This window comes from Eulemur rufifrons, chromosome 17 (genome assembly GCF_041146395.1).
Source record: "Eulemur rufifrons isolate Redbay chromosome 17, OSU_ERuf_1, whole genome shotgun sequence".
NCBI lineage: Eukaryota > Metazoa > Chordata > Mammalia > Primates > Lemuridae > Eulemur > Eulemur rufifrons.
The window spans coordinates 40442130-40458042 of NC_090999.1; the positions used below are offsets into that span (position 1 = coordinate 40442130).

The 15913-nt window shown below is 32.1% G+C and overlaps 1 protein-coding gene across 3 annotated transcripts in view; it reads left to right on the top strand.

The window, feature by feature from the left end:
• KIF2A (kinesin family member 2A) overlaps window positions 1–15913 on the top strand; it is a 58221-nt gene that overhangs the window by 39338 nt on the left and 2970 nt on the right. For 2 of the 3 annotated variants that reach the window (XM_069492850.1, XM_069492851.1), the window contains exons 10-18: window positions 683–773; window positions 907–970; window positions 1494–1585; window positions 1943–2085; window positions 2460–2664; window positions 3398–3508; window positions 4878–4945; window positions 9788–9938; window positions 13314–13415. In XM_069492850.1, coding sequence (XP_069348951.1) covers window positions 683–773; window positions 907–970; window positions 1494–1585; window positions 1943–2085; window positions 2460–2664; window positions 3398–3508; window positions 4878–4945; window positions 9788–9938; window positions 13314–13415 — 1027 coding nt within the window. Of the gene's footprint in view, window positions 1–682; window positions 774–906; window positions 971–1493; window positions 1586–1942; window positions 2086–2459; window positions 2665–3397; window positions 3509–4877; window positions 4946–8778; window positions 8893–9787; window positions 9939–13313; window positions 13416–15913 lie in introns of all 3 variants that reach the window. The other variant, XM_069492849.1, reaches the window with a different exon arrangement.

Here is a 15913-nt window from a genome sequence, read left to right on the forward strand (position 1 = left end):
TTCTGCTTTTGTTCCATGCCTTCTTCAGTTTTGCCTTAAAAACAAAAGAGTTTTATAAAGTATTCCACTTGTAGATTTTTTTATTGTACTTTTTAATAGTCAGTGTACTTTTCAATACTTCACTCTGCGTTTCTTATCCCTTCTCACCTTCTTATTTTAACTCTAGCTATGGGTTATAGCAATATGTCTGAAAAAATAATCCAAGCCATAATATTTAGGCATCCTTTTCCTGAAGCAAGAGTATCAACTCAGAATTCAATGTCTTATAAGCATAATTTTTATTCTTTTCCCTTAAGTATAAATTACTTGTCTACATGCAAAGTAATCATCATTTTTCCACTTATTTACATGGTCTGAAGATAAGTTTTTACAAATTTTTTCTCTTTTTCTTTTGAGATTACCACTTTTTTTTATTCTATTTCTTTTGAAATTATAATTGATAGTTTGTTTTCATTATATATGCCTTATTGTGCCATTATTTATTATAGAATTATTGACTGAAGTTATGCTTTAATTAGCTTTAAGTAATTCTAGGATATGGTTGTTTAAAGTTTTTAGCAAAGATGTGTTTAAAATCTTGTTGTAAGTTTTATTTATTGATAAAATACTTTGTATTACTTGGTATTACTTTTGTTATTTAAATATTGACAGCACATTCTGACTGATGCATTTTCTTTTTAAGGTTTACTGCTAGACCACTAGTGGAAACTATATTTGAAAGGGGAATGGCTACATGCTTTGCTTATGGGCAGACTGGAAGTGGAAAAACTCATGTAAGTAATTTATTAAAGTTACATCCTGGTATGAAGTTACACTTTCTATTCCTTATAACTTAATTCTGAGACTTAAATCCTTAAGATTTATTCCTGAATAATGTCTATTCTTTATCTTCTTTTTAAAATACAGACTATGGGTGGTGACTTTTCAGGAAAGAATCAAGATTGTTCTAAAGGAATTTATGCATTAGCAGGTAACGGTCCTTTTTGCATATAATTTGGAATATTCTTAGATACTATTCAGGTCGCTTTAAAATAAGGCTTGACAATATTGTTCAGCAACTGTAATGCTTTAGTTACTATATATTATGACAGTTACAGGTTATTAGATTGCTTGAAATGAACTGTAAGATTGAGTTTTGGGGGGCAGAAGTCTTGATTTTATTTGTGTAGGTGGACTCTAGCACATTTTTGGAGGTTAGTATTGTTGCACAGCTGAATTGTAAAAAGCTGTTTGATATGGTATGAGAATAACCTTATTTTGACCATCTATGATCTCATGTTATTTATAAGAAGTAGTAGCATCCTTTTATGGAATATGGAAGCTTCTATTACTACTATTTCTTTGTAAAATTAAATTCACTTTAGTCTTCATTTTTATTGTTGATATTATACTAGGTAACGATTAACTGATTCTTCTAAAAATAGAAAATTTGAGTTGCTTTTTAAAAATAATATTTGTTGCATCTAATTTTCTATATATGAAATTCTTGGTAGCTCGAGATGTCTTTTTAATGCTAAAGAAGCCAAACTATAAGAAGCTGGAACTTCAAGTATATGCAACCTTTTTTGAAATTTATAGTGGAAAGGTAAGTGGGAACTTGTTTTTTGTTTTTATTTTTTAAAATTGTGGTAAAATATACATAATATAAATTTTAACATGTTGACTATGAGTTCAGTAGCATTAAGTACATTCATATTATTGTTTAGCCTTCACTACCGCATATTTTTATGTATATATGGGATTTTTATGTTAGAGTTTATGTTGTAAGATTTTTAAAAAATGTCCTTTGAAACTTTCCAGTGTCAATGTTGAGCATTATTATTATTCTAATAATTATTATTATTTTAATCTCTGAAATATTTTCAAACTCTGGCTCATTTTTATAGAACTGATTCTTTTTTCTGTAAATCTAGTTTTCTAATTTGAATATGGTTTTTCATAGGTGTTTGACTTGCTAAATAGGAAAACAAAACTAAGAGTTCTAGAAGATGGAAAACAGCAGGTTCAAGTGGTGGGATTACAGGAACGGGAGGTCAAATGTGTTGAAGATGTACTGAAACTCATTGACATAGGTAACAGTTGCAGGTAAATCTCATTTTAATTAAGAAAAGAAACTTTAGTTTTAGATACTTCAGGTATAGCATAAAAACAAAGTGAGGATATCATTCAGTACATCTTGGAAGTAAAAGTCATTGCTCGTAAAAACTTTCATTACCTGTAAATTTGAGTGACTTCTATTATATTGATACTATACTGCAAATATATTAGAAATATGCCAGATTAAATTATATAAATCTGGTTATATTTAAGTGTTATCAATTGAAAGTATCTCATCTCCATTTAAATGATGAAAACTGGTTAAATAGTTGTTTTTTGTTATTGTTTTTAGTGAAAATACTGTGGTTTGAACATGTAAATTGAAGCTTTTATGTACCAAGATGTCTTTAATCACATTGTAGAACATCCGGTCAAACATCTGCAAATGCCCATTCATCTCGAAGCCATGCAGTGTTTCAGATTATTCTTAGAAGAAAAGGAAAACTACATGGCAAATTTTCTCTCATCGATTTGGCTGGAAATGAAAGAGGAGCTGATACTTCCAGTGCAGACAGGCAAACTAGGCTTGAAGGTGCTGAAATTAATAAAAGCCTTTTAGCACTCAAGGTAAATAAAATATATTTATTTAGTCATAAAAGGTCTTTTACTTTTGACTTTAATTTTCTTTACTCAGTTTCAAAACAGTACTGGTTTTACCTAATAAGAGAGGTTTTCAAAATTTAGATGTTTATGACTTGTAGTTATAGATTTTATTGTACCCCAAATTTTTCCTTACATACACTATTCATTCTTTTTAGATGGGATATAGGATGTTAGTTGGCAGGCCAATTCTGAGATTACCTAGGTAGATTCCAAGGGGCCTAAATCAGTCATTTTTTGTTATAGGAGGACAATAACCACAGACTCTAACAAAGAAATAGTGTCTCAGAAAAACATGGATGGCTTTCAAAAAGTTAGGCCAGGTTATTATATCTCTTCCTTTAGTAGAAAAGCAAAGATAAAGACTATAATAAAGTATCTGTTTTTTCTTTTGGAGTGCCACTTTAAAAATTTAACTTTTGACAGTTATCCTACTGCCTGTCACTTTTAAACGCTAGTCATAGTTTCTAGAAGTATCTTTTGGAATAATAAGGTAGGTTTTTTTGTTGTCATTTTTCATTTTCTTGACTAAGCACTTATGGGAATATCTATACTATGCTACAAAACTGTTAGTAGAATTTTCAAAGCTGATCAGACCTTAAATATTAGAGTTGGAGTAAGAAATCTTTTAAAATATGTAAATTAAGATTACTCTTTATGAGAAAACTTAATTTGTGAGACTTGTTTTTTTAATTTTCAGGAGTGCATCAGAGCCTTAGGTAGAAATAAACCTCATACTCCTTTTCGAGCAAGTAAACTCACTCAGGTGTTAAGAGATTCATTCATAGGTGAAAACTCTCGTACCTGCATGGTAAGTTTGCATTTGTTTTTTCTTTATTTGTTTTATTTTAATCCTGAAGGAATAACTACATAATATTTGTGGAAAATTTATAATATATGTTAATGATAGTCATTTGAATCCTTTTATTGTGAGAGATACAGTGATATTTAAGATGTGATCCTTGCCAGTCTGATAGAGAGGATTATATTGCAGTTATAGTTCATTCTACTAATTCCAACATCTGGGTCTGCTTAGGGCTAGCCTCTTGAATTCTTTTTTTCTTGAGTATGGGTCACACTTTTCTATATCTTCATATGTCTAGTAATTTGGGTTTATATCATACGTACTATGAATGAATACTTTGTAGAGATGCTGGATTCTTTTATGTTCTGAATATTATTGGATTTTGTTGTTTAAGCAGAAGTTAACTTATAAACTCTTGTCTCCCCTGTTGTGGGCAGCAACTGGAATTGAAATCTCTGTTTAGTTATTTTAGACTTAGCTATGTTACTTGTAGCTTGCTTTGTGTATGTCTAACTCAGGCGTCAGCCGGAGATTTGTGTAGTTTATATGTAAAATTAGGGTTTCCCCTTCTGTGGTTCTCTCCTTTCTGAGACAGGCTTCACTTTTCCAGCTGCTGTGATCTCGACTCCCAAACTATGTCCTTTAGTAACCAGAGAGACTGCAAGTGTCTTCTTTTTTTAATTTATTATTTTTTTTATTTTTTAGAGAGAGGGTCTCTGCCACCCAGGCTAAAGTGCAGTGTAGCTGATCATAGCCCGCTGTAGCCTCATACTCCTGGGCTCAAGTGATCCTCCTGCCTTGGCCTCCCAAGTAGCTGGGATTACAGGCACACATCACCATACCCAGCTAATTTTAAAAAATATTTTGTAGAGACAGAGTCTCCCGATGTTGCCCAGGCTGGTCTAACTCCTGTGTTCAAACAATCCTCCTGCTTCGGCCTCCCAAAGTACTAGGATTATAGGAGTGAGCTGCTACACCTGGCCGCTGCAAGTTTCTAATCAAGTTTTGGTTAACCTGTGTGACAGCAGCAGAGCTTGCCCTCTGGCAAAAAGCTGTTCTTTTTTTTAAAAAAAAAAAAAAAAAATGGTGTGTGGGAGCAGTCACTCAGTACTACTCTCTTCTAACCTCCTCTGTTTTCTGCTAGATTTGGATCATTTTCTTGTGCCTTCAGAGTTATTTATATTTTAACTGGGCTTTATAATTATTATCTGATTATGGGTATAAGATAGCAAATTATCTTGGAATTGAGATATCATTAATAAATCTTTATTTTTAAATAACCACAGTAAAATTAAACTTCAGTGAGCTTTATGTCAGTATTATTGTCTTGATCATTTATAACATTTTCTTTACGTTTGCATTTTTTTCCCTGTAGATTGCCACAATCTCTCCAGGAATGGCATCCTGTGAAAATACTCTTAATACATTAAGATATGCAAATAGGTATGAGAGTTCTCTATTTTGAAATTTGAGGGTAGCAGTAGAGCAGTATATAGTAAAATTTAATATCTGATAAGGCAAATCTTGCTACATTGTTCTTTCAATTTTCATAAAATTTTTTTGCATGTTCTCTAAGATGATATTTAGAATCATTTAGAATCAATAAGTAGAAAATGTATTGTGTAATTTGGAAAGAATGCAAATTCTTCTTATATTAATACTCTAAATGAATATTAAGAAACTTCTATTCCTTAAGTTGTTTCGCTATGCTGAAAAATATTCCTGGTAATACTAACTGCTATGTATGGGAAGTCTAGGGTTTGAATAAGAAGTTATAGCACAGTTCTTTCTGGTCCTCTCTATTGGTTACATTTTTTTATTCATGTTAATAGTTTATAAGCATCAATAGACAACTGGGTTATTCCAGATGGAAGAACAAATGCATTATAGGCTATTAAAGGAGCTTATTCCTTAGGGTCATGAAATGCCCCTGAAACTTTAACGTATGATGGTCATATTTATGTTTGTTCCATAGGTTTTTTTTCCCCACTGCTCTTGTTTTGAATGACTGCTTATATAGTTTTAAATTTCTGTTATCACATGTCACATATCTGATTTTTAACCTAGAGGTAAAATTCCTTTAGAATCTGTTTCTAGTGTAGAGATTTTCTTAAGTTTGCTGGACAAAAGTGTTTGTCCTTTTTCTTTGTTTTAATGATTATGGAAATCTTATTTTTAATCCTTTGTTAAAATGTGAAATACATATGCATATAGAAAAGTACCCAAAACATAAGTGAATAATTTAATGAATACTTACAAACTGAAAACTCCTATCATCAGATGGGGAAATAGACCATTATCAGCCCCCCAAAAAGTTCCCCATGTGCTTTTCCCTGATCACAAATCCTGAATAACATTCCTAAATCCACTGATCTCTACCTTAATATAACCATTGTCCCAACTTCTGTGGAATAATTTTCTCATTTTTCTTTTTTTTCTTTTTAAAAATAATTTTACTATCCATGAATGTATCCCTGAGCAACACAGTTATCTGTATTTGAACTTTACATAAATGGGATCAAACCCTTTGTTGTGTTGTATCATGTTGCTTTTGTTTCAACTGAAGAGATTTTTTTTTTACATGATAGTAAACAGTTTTGGAAAATATAAACCTATTGACTTTTTGTAAAACGGTATTAAAATATAATAGCTTCTTTAAAAATGTAACAGAACATTTATAAATATAGAATTATTGTATTTTTTAAAATTTAATCCCTTTTGAAGTTTGAATTATGAGCTCCTAGCTGCAAACCCTTGTTGTGTTACTTTTAATTGATCTTTGTCACTAACATTTTTGGTATGTGGGATTTTTATAATTAATTTAAAATGCTTCTTATTTCAAAATTGCTCATCAGAGAGGTGAAGAAAAGCTTAGTGTAGTAGAATCTTATCATATTGTAGAATTAAAACAAACAAAACCTCTCAGTGTCTTAAGACTTCAGACTGCAAAGGATCCCCCCACCCCAAATATTGTGAAAATGCCGTGTCTGGCTATTTCTCTAATTCGTTTAGGTCAAGTAAAATGTTTTAACCTATTCCTGTATAATGTAACTAATTTGCAACATGACTAACCATTTGGGAGAAATAATTGTCTTACTTTTATTTCCAAATCTCTAGGAATAAAGATTTTCATCCTCCCTTGATAGCTAGCTCATGTCAATGTTTTATGACCTTAAGAATCACTAACTTTTTTTTTTTACAGTTTTTTTTTTTACAAGCAGAATTCATTCTTCTTTAATATTAAATTTACCTCACATTATTTAGGCCAATATTTTGAGGTGGTAGTAGGTACCATTATATTAAAAGTTCTATATTTTTAGGAATTAGTTATCTCTGAAGTGTTTAAACTTCTTATTTTTAAGACCTAGCATAGTGATTGAAGAGTGTTACTTCTCAAAACAAAATGATACCTGCTTCACTACTTAATGGCAGCAAAGCCTCAGGAGAGTTACTTAACCTCTCTGTGCCCTTGTTTCTCATCTTTAGAATGGAGAGATTAATGACCATGTCCATTTTAAAGGATTGTTTTGTGGAGTAAGAGAGGTGATCTGCGTAAAATAGCACAGTGCCTAGAATATATTAAGTGCATTTATCATTATTCCTGTTGCTACTTTAATGAGCAGTTCTGTCTTAAAAATTTGGTTAGACAGATGTGAAAGCAACGTTTTTTTCGTATCCTTATTTAGTCAGAATCATATGCTTTGAAAGTGTTTTATGGGAGTTAGGGGATAGTTTGTAACAGTACACATTGCTGCTAAGTGATTAAGATGACAAATCCAGTTGCAATCATATGACAATTTAAGGTATTTTAGAAGAGAGTAGAGGGGAAAACTTTTAGAGTAGAAGTCCCAAGGAAAAAAAATAGCATAATATATATGAGAAACAGACAGTAGCCTCTTATCATGAAGCAGAGTATAATCTTAGGGTAATAGAAGTGATTAGGTCTTGGGTAGAAGAGTGATTAAGAGTTTTTAACAGCATATTTGAGGAATATGATTCCTGTATATAGTTTGGCTTGGGCAAGAGAGGTTTGGATAGAGGAGAAATGTGTGGATGGGGCCAATGGGGTGTCTAAATTAGGAGATTCTGAAGCAGATAAGAAATGGAGTTGGCGGTGAAAAGAGTTAGTATTAGAAATTTAGATTTGTCAGCATATGTGGTAAATACACTTTGCAAAGTGACTGTTTAAAAGATAAAGGCAGATTAATCCAATATTGAACCTTTGACAGTAGATATTATCAATAGATTAAAGAATGATTAAAAGTAGAAGAAATATATTAGTTTGATTTATATTATATATTATTGGTTTTTGACTGTTTGAATCTATAAAGAAAGGAATTTCATCTAGTTTGACCTGAGAGAAATGATAGGGGAAACAGAGAATAAAGTTAGTATATTGAAGTGCTTAATAGCATAGGGTTTGTACTCAGGGCTAGGATTTAATTTTAGTTATGCCACATTCTCATTGAATGACCTTGGGTAAGAGACTTTATTTTTCTGAGCCAATTTTTCTCATCAATTAAAGGGCGATAATATCACAAGATTGTTGTAATGACTAAATAATGCCTAAAAATTACTAATCCTAATAAATAGTACCTATTGCTGTGAAATGGGGTTGGCCCAAAGAAAAGTAATAATTTAGTTATATGTAACTATTACAGATGTTAGCAAAAGTAATATTTTAGAAATTCCATTGCTAAAAGCTGTTCTCCAACAAAGCTTCATGTGAATCACCAACCACAGAAAATTGAGTGAATATTTTTCACAGTTAGACCAAGGATGTTTCATAGCTAATACCATTCTGGTGGATGCATGGCAAACAAGTTAATTCATTACAAACAATGGATGCCTTAGAGCATTTGGACTTAATTCCCTTGTGTTCTGTTTGAAAACTGCAAAAATGTTGAGATCCCATTAATGCTGTTAATAATAAAATAGTCACGGTACTGACCACATTAGAAAATTAGATTATGTCCTTGTGTGGTTAAATAAGGGGCATTTCAAATTTAGGTGATGATTTAGTTAAACTTCTAGGAAGGATTGTGAGAAGGGAAAATACACCAAAAAGGAAGGATTTAGGACTATAGAGTAGGGGATCAGGACTTCTTCAAAACGTCTTTAAATTGTTTTTTTATGAAATAATATTCTAAATACAATGTCACAATATTATATCCTTTTTTAAACAAATAAAACAGTACTAAATGAAAACTTGCAATGTGCATTGCTGTGTTTACAAGAGCATTTTCTTTTAATTTGTTGCTGTTTTGGTACTGCAGAGTAAAGGAGTTTGGAATTAGTCCATCAGACATTCCCTTCTCACAGGGTAGTGGCAGTCGCCCTGATCTCTCTCCTTCTTATGAGTATGACGACTTTTCTCCTTCAATTACCAGGTCTACTTCATTCTATACCTAAGATGTTTATTTTAATAGTTTCTTTTGAACTGTGCTTTGTATAAACATTTCATTTACTTCTTTTGTCCTGGGCCATTTTAGTTTTCATTATCATTTCATTTGCCAGGTGGTATTTGTACTGCATGATCTGCATTCTTATGTCCTTTATTAATTTATTTGCTTTAAAATGTTGATTTAGAATTCAGGCTTCTTATTTCCCCCTCATAATTTTTAAGGATGATGTCACTTTTGCACATTTACTATTAAAAGACAAATTGTCTTGCTTGAAATGAAGAGTTTACCTTTATTCTGTATGATCTTATAACTTTCCTTGTCTACAAGGAAATAAGGATCATCCTGACTTAGAAAGTGTACTGTCTCCCAGATGTGTAAATTTAAGCATAATGAGTAAACATATTTTAAATGATAGAACTTAGAATCTTATAATCTTTATACATTTTGGAAATAAAATTATTTCACACATAGCTATTTTAATTGAGCATTGCAACTACCAAAAATCTGCAAAGTATCGAATTTTCTGTTTTGGCAATGATCCATTCATTGATCTAATTGCCACTGTTAATGTTTTTCAGTTTGTATAATTTAATTGCAACAACAGTTTCTTATTTTCTTTGAAATACTGAGTCTACATACTTCACTAATTCTTATTTGTTGTGCACGATAATTATATTTGAAGTAATAACAAAGTGACCTAAAATTAAACAACCAAACATCCCTTTAGTGTTTCCACAGATTTCAGATAAATTTGACCTATAAAGGTGACATCATCAATCTTAGTATGTTAATTAAATTACATTTATATTGAATAGTTGGCATTTTCTTGTTTCTCTGCATGGGTGTTTGTTAACTTTAGATACCACTTATGTATTTATAGGGTGAAAGAATTGACTGTAGATCCAACCGCTGCTGGTGATGTCCGTCCAATAATGCACCATCCACCAAACCAGATTGATGACTTAGAGACACAGTGGGGTGTGGGGAGTTCCCCTCAGAGAGATGATCTGAAACTTCTTTGTGAACAAAATGTGAGTGACTTAGTATGATTGTAATTGATCTAATCTTAAGTAGTTCATTTCATCAGTTCAGAACTTAATAACTGAAAACTATCATCTGAATCAGGGGTCAACAAACTATAACCTTTGGGCTAACCATCTGTTTTTTACAAGTAAAGTTTTATTGGAACATAGATGTGCTTATTTATTTATGGATTATCCTGCTGCTTTGTTACTACAACACCAATGATAGAGACCATATGGCTCACAAACCCAAAACATTTATTATCTGGCCCTTGAAGAAAGTTTACCAACTCCCTGATCTAAACTTTTTTTCTTTCCTGATTTTTATACCGATATTAAAATTTGAGAATTTTAAAAATTAACATGGGGAAAACAACTTTAAGAATTACACGTACAATATATAATAAACCTTAAAAACAAAAGAAGTATGGACATATATGTATTAAAAGGATTCGTGTACTGTATTAAAATAAAATATGGCAAAATGCTAACATTTATTAAATCTGGTTGCTTTTCTATAAGTTTGAAATTTTTAATGATATTTCATACTTTAAAAATTTGATTCCCCAATTACTCAAAAAATAATAAAATACATGCTCATTGTATAAGGACAGAAGGTATAAAGAAATTTAAAAGCACAAATAATACATATACTTTCACATAATTGCTTTTAATATATTGAGAGGGTGTTTTTCTGAGATGTAAAAGTTATTTAACTTTTTTTAAAATGTAATATTCTGTATAGTTTTATATAATTCTATTCCCACTAAGAATCCTATGGTGGCATTTTTTCTTCTTTTTAATTTTTAAATTTTTTGTTGTAGTCCAATTTCTTCTTGGTAGACATTTTCTTATAATGTTAAAAAGTAGCATTGATTAGTTGCTTACTACATGACATACATTTGGTAAGTATTTTCCTTATTATCTAATGCTAACAACTTAATGTAGTAGATACTATAATTGTCCCTACTTTATAATTTATATTCTAAGAAGTTTAAGTAACTTGACCAAGATTATACAAATAAAAGTGCTTAAGCCAGGATTAGAGCCTATGTCTTTGTTATTCCAGAGCCAGATTTTACATTAATTAAACTTATTGCTACTGTAATATAATATTCTTTGAAAACATGAAAACTGTATAACTTTAGTTATGTTGTAATACTTTCTAGTGGATATTAAGGCCAAAATATTCTAGAGTAACAAATAGACATACTTTTATGTTCCATATCCCTCTCTATTAAAAATGGGGCTTAAAGCAGCAGTTCTTAACCAGGGGTGATTTGGCCCCCCAGGTCAAAATGTGTGTAGCCGGTTTTGATTGTCTCAACTAAGGTGATGCTGCATGAATGTAGTGGGTAGAGGCCAAGAATGCTGCTAAATATCATTCAGTGCACAGGACAGCATTCTCCTCACCTCATCCCTGCAAAATGTCAGTAGTTCCAAAATTGAGAAAATCTGGTTCAAAGTAAAAGTTCTAAACTTTGAACCATAGATAGTAAAGAACTAAAAATGAGATCTTGGCTTCAGTCCATCACCTGTCTCTAGAAGTTTTGAAAGAGACTGTAGTTGCTCTTAGAATCTTTAAAGCAAACCCTGTATTGCACCTAGATATGGTACAAGCCAAAGATATGGAAAATCAGAACAAGACAGGCACTCCCTGCAGCAAATCTTTCTGTTTTATTTTTGCATCTATTGGGCCTCTGCAGGTCCTTAATTTGGAGAGGTTAGCTAGGTGACCAGAGCTAATCCAGGGTTTTTGTAAATATGACATCATGAGTTCTTATAGCCTACATGTTTGAGAGAATGTGCATTTCTATTACCTTTACTGCCCCTAGGGAATTGTCTTGAGATGGTTCAGCGTTAGCCTTTAGTTAAGTAATGGTGCATGTATATGTATTCTTATTAAGTGTTAACAAAGTAGATTAAAATGAAATAGTATCTAAGATAGGCTCTAGAGATCAAACTAATGCAGGTAGACAAATTAGAGGAATAATAAAATGCATTAGAATTACAGAAATAGAAGATATTTGTGTAGACAAAAGTATTCAGAGTAGACTTTATGGAAATAATAGGAACTTGCCTTAGTACCTTGAAGCAAAGAAAAGAAAGAGAATATTCAGGGCTTGAAGGGTAGGTGGCCAGAAAAATGAGTAAAGGTGTATTGAGTGTGTGTGTTCATCAGAGAGAGTGAGAGAGAGAGAGAATATAGAAAATGCCAGCATGTCCTTATGAAAAGCAGATGCATATTTTCTCAAAGAGGAGAGTTCTTTGGCTAACTTGATTCTGTAAACTTTGAGGGATGGTATCTTATTGATAAGAGTTAAATGTCTGCTTATAATATTTTATTTAAGCAAAATATGTACATATATTTGGAATCATGTATTTTGTTTGAAAAAATGATGCTTTTTCTGCTCATATTTTACAAAACAATTGTAAGTAAATTTTTTATGGCTGCCTTTATCACTAGCCACATATTGAGGAAATAAATCATTAGACACTGGGGGAAGGAAGCTCAAAAAAGAAAGCTAAGCTACAGTAGTTTTGACTTGATGTAAGACCAAAATATGAATATGTTGTATATACAGTCAGTTGTCCTTTGGTATATACAGATTGGTTCCAGGATGGCCTGCATAGACCCAAATCAGGTCACGCTCAAATCCCTTAGTTGGCCCTGCAGAGCCTGCATGTATGAAAAGTCAACCTTCTGTATAACTTGGGTTTTGTATCCCACAAATACAGTATTTTCAATCCATGTTTGGTTGATGGACCTGCATAGTCCAAATCTGTGTTGTTCAAGGGGCAACTGTATATGTGATTTTTATGTTGATGAATTAAGATTTTGGATTGTCAATTGAAATTTCCATTAAAAATTGGTGAGCAAATTATACAGTATAATTAGGAAATTAAGATTTAGGAAGAGTTGAGTTCTTCAGAACACTAATTTGATAGTCACAGTAATGAAAGACATTATCTTTATATCACCTAAAGATGTTATCTTTACATCTCTTTTAAGAAAAGAAATAATATATATATGAATGAAATTGTTAGTGAAAAGTAGAGAGTACTGAGGAAATATTTCAATGTTTACAGCCTGCAATAAATGTAATTTTGAAAAGTTGCAGTATTCCAAAAGAGATTTCTTTTTTACAGTAATTCTGCAATGCTCATATAATTAAGTTTGGGTTGTCTTATTGGGAGTTACATTAAATATTTTGACCCATAGAAATTATGGCTTTGCCTTTCGTATATATTTTAGTGGTCTTTACCATTCAAGCTTCCTCAAATTCTAAATGACATTTTTGTAAATGACATTGAAAAACTACTTTTGTAACATTTAAAGTAAAAACTTTATGTGATAATTTTTTTAACTATTTTTATTTTAAGGAAGAAGAAGTTTCTCCACAGTTGTTTACTTTCCATGAAGCTGTCTCACAAATGGTAGAAATGGAAGAACAAGTTGTAGAAGATCACAGGGCAGTGTTCCAGGTAAAGTGAGAAAGGACCTTTCATCAGAATGTTTCTTGAGATAAATTAACTAACAACTTTCATAATTTTGTAAATAATCATACTAATTTTTAAAAAACTACTTGTTTGTATATATGTATATGTGTATTTGTAGGGCATATGACATGGTGATCTTTGAATAGAATGAATGATGGCTACGAACAGCATTTCTTTGCACCATGGTGAAAAGTTCTACTTTATTTATCACCCTTTTCCCCCTTTATTTGTTTTTTGCAGCTGTTCCTTTTTTTTATAGAGAAGGGTGAACTGCCCACCATCACTCCTTTCCTCATGTTAGGCCAATTTATTTGACAGCAGTAAGGAAAACTCTTCTAAAGGGTTTTGGAGCAGTTAAGGAAGTATCTATCAGTCTTTGCAGAAAAGGTAGACTACTGCATAGATGAAGAGTTACTGCTCTCACTGTGCTGTCAGTGGCAGGTTGAGTGAAGGGTGTTATGTCCCTGCCTGTTGCAGTAACTCCTTAGGTGTTCATCCCATTATGTGTTCATATGTGTTCAACCTATTAAAAGCACTTTTACTGTATGATACCTCCCTCCCCCCGCTTTTTTTTTTTAATCGAAAATATTCTGGATGGTGATATTTATGGAAGTGAAGATATCATTTGGACGTCTTTATGAAGACTGTACAGTCAGTTTGCCTTTCTTACTTCCCCCCTTCCTGTAGTACTATGAATACTTCCTGAGAAAAAGTGAACAATAATCCAGTCCCCCTCATTGATGTATATTCTTCTTTCTAAAGAATTCTTTGTTTATCTGTAAACAAAATTAAGGTACTTCAGCTCTAGGTCATTCAAGCACCTGAATGAAGGGCTCAAAAATGAAAGAGAACACTTTATTTCAGATTAGGATGTACATTCATTAAAACTGTTAGGGTTTTAATCAAACTCTTATTATGAGAATTTCTGTAGAGGCCTAGGTGTTTAGATTAAGTTGAGAATGGACACTTGTAATCAAATTGTTGTATATATAAAGACAATTATTTCCCACTCTGCCATTTTATAGATAAAGTTTCCCAGTTGTTTATTGGCAGAACTGGGTGTTCTGGCTTTTAATTCAGTTTCTTTTTACAACTCTCCGTACCATTCCTCCATATTATGATCTGCCATTTTTCAGTATAGGGTTTTGATGCTCCCTGGTGTTCTCATAGTTAGGATTTGCTGCTTTCAAAATACGGTTTTGTTAAACAAAAATTAAGTGTATAACTGAAGGAAAAGAAAAAAATATTGGAGTATATTTGTGGTTTCTAATCAATACATATATATTTTCTAATAGATAGGTATACGTAGGTTAACCAGTTTTGTCTGGTGATGTCTCGTAATTAGCCATTAAAGTGAATTGATGTTTGGAAAATTGAGATTGTATGCATCCTAAAAAGCTAGAAAGCACCTATTTTTAGTGTCTAAAAAGCTGTTTCATTCAGAATGATCTGGCCTTGTTACTATTTATGTGATTTATGACATTGCTAGAAAGTGAAATTCATAGACTCCACATACCTAAAATCAGTTAAGAATGAACTTGAAGCATTTATGAACAGTAAGTAGCTACCATTTAGAAGTTCATTTGACTCTTCTAAAATTGGCTATCCATTGGTCTCTTATAGTCACAATAATTTTGAAGAGTTGGTATTTAGAATTTAGGGTTAGCTCTTGGCCCAATCAATGTAAAGCCCCAACAGGATATGTTAACTGCAGATGTCTTACAAGTTCTGGGGTACCAGAACCCCCATCAGATTGCTTAGTAGCTTTATCATGCCTGTTCTTCCACCTGTTTTAGGAACAGCTGTTGAGGTTTTGAGACTTAGTCTGCTCATTGATATTTACGTGTTTGATTCATTCCTTCCCCAAAATCCCCTTTCAAGGTAGAGTAAAAGTGAGAAATGAGATGATCTTGCCCAGCCCATCTTAAGTGTTTGTGTTCAAATTTAAGGAAATGCAGTTGACCCTTGAACAGTCCAGGGGTTAGGGATGCTGACTTCACACACAGTTGAAAATATGTGTATAACTTTTGACTCCACAAAAACTTTACTAATAGCCTACTATTGACCAGAAGAAGCCTTACTGATAGATAACACAGTTGATTAACATATGCTTTATATGTTACATGTATTATATACTGTATTCTTACAATAAAGTTAGCTGGAGAAAAGAAAATGTTATTAAGAAAGTCATAAGGAAAAGAAAATATATTTAATGTTCATTTAAATGGAAGTAGATCACCATAAAGGTCTTCATCCTCTTTGACTTCACATTGAGTAGGCTGAGGAGGAAGAGGAAGAAGGGGGATTGGTCTTGCTTTCTCAGGGGTTGCAAAGGCAGCAGAGGTGGAGGAGGTGGAAAGGGAAGCAACAGAAGCAGGCACACTCTGTGTAACTGATATTAAAAAAAAATCAGCGTGTAAGTGGACCTGTGCTGTTCAAACCTGTGTTCAGGGGTCAACTATATTTCTTAATTTTATCATCTG